At 68.6% G+C, this 678-nt stretch overlaps 1 protein-coding gene across 1 annotated transcript; it reads right to left on the bottom strand.

The window, feature by feature from the left end:
• Positions 1-6: 6 nt before the first annotated feature.
• LOC108525112 (splicing factor, arginine/serine-rich 19-like) lies at positions 7-673 on the bottom strand (the record flags this gene model as incomplete). The annotated part of the gene is given in 2 exon segments (XM_017866187.1): positions 7-22; positions 24-673. Coding segments are annotated over 2 exon segments (666 nt in total), but the record flags the coding sequence as incomplete, so codon positions are not given.
• Between the last annotated feature and the right edge of the window lie 5 nt (positions 674-678).

The following is a 678-nucleotide window of genomic DNA, read 5'->3' as shown; positions in this document are numbered from 1 at the left end:
CAGGGACAAGAAGTCGTCCCCTCGGGGCCCGGGGAGCGGGAGGCTGGGGAAGGGGCTGGGCCGTGGGGGTGGCCGAGGCGGCAGGCGGAGGCCGGGCGGCCCGGCCACCCGGGCGGAAGAGGGACAGCGCCACCCTGGGCTCCTCCTCCGGCTGGACGATCTCGCCTTCCTCGATCTCCGAGTCGCCGGGTGGCATCAGGGGCGGCGGGAGGGTGGTTCCACCAGCGGTCACCACCTCCACCGAGACCTTGCCTTCCCGACAGGCTTCCGCCTCAGTCCCCACCACGAAGACCCGCCGGCGCGTGGCTCCATCAGCCCGGGTGGAGTCCGCCTGGGGCGGCGTTCCAGGGGCCGGAGGCGGCTGTGTGGGCTGCGGGTCCGGGCGGGGGCTCTCATCACCTGGGAAGTCCTGGCTCAGGCTGTTGTCATCGTAGATGCCTGCCAGGGTCTCCGAGATACGGCTGATGCTCTGGGACAGGCCTTCTTCCTCCTCCTCCTCTTCCTCTTCCTCTTCTTCTTCCTCTTCCTCCTCCTCCTCTTCCTCCTCAGGTGAGGGGGTCCCGGCTGATGAGCTGGGGTTGGAGCCAGTGGGCTCGAAGGGGTCGTACTTTTGCTCCGGAGCAGGCGGTGGAGAGTAGGCCTCGTCGGTGGGGTGGAAGGGGTCATAGATATCAAATC

This window comes from Rhinopithecus bieti, unplaced genomic scaffold, assembly GCF_001698545.2.
Source record: "Rhinopithecus bieti isolate Rb0 unplaced genomic scaffold, ASM169854v2 scaffold_5059, whole genome shotgun sequence".
Lineage (NCBI taxonomy): Eukaryota > Metazoa > Chordata > Mammalia > Primates > Cercopithecidae > Rhinopithecus > Rhinopithecus bieti.
Note: the sequence above shows the minus strand (reverse complement) of the source record. Positions and strands in the feature narration are given on the sequence as shown.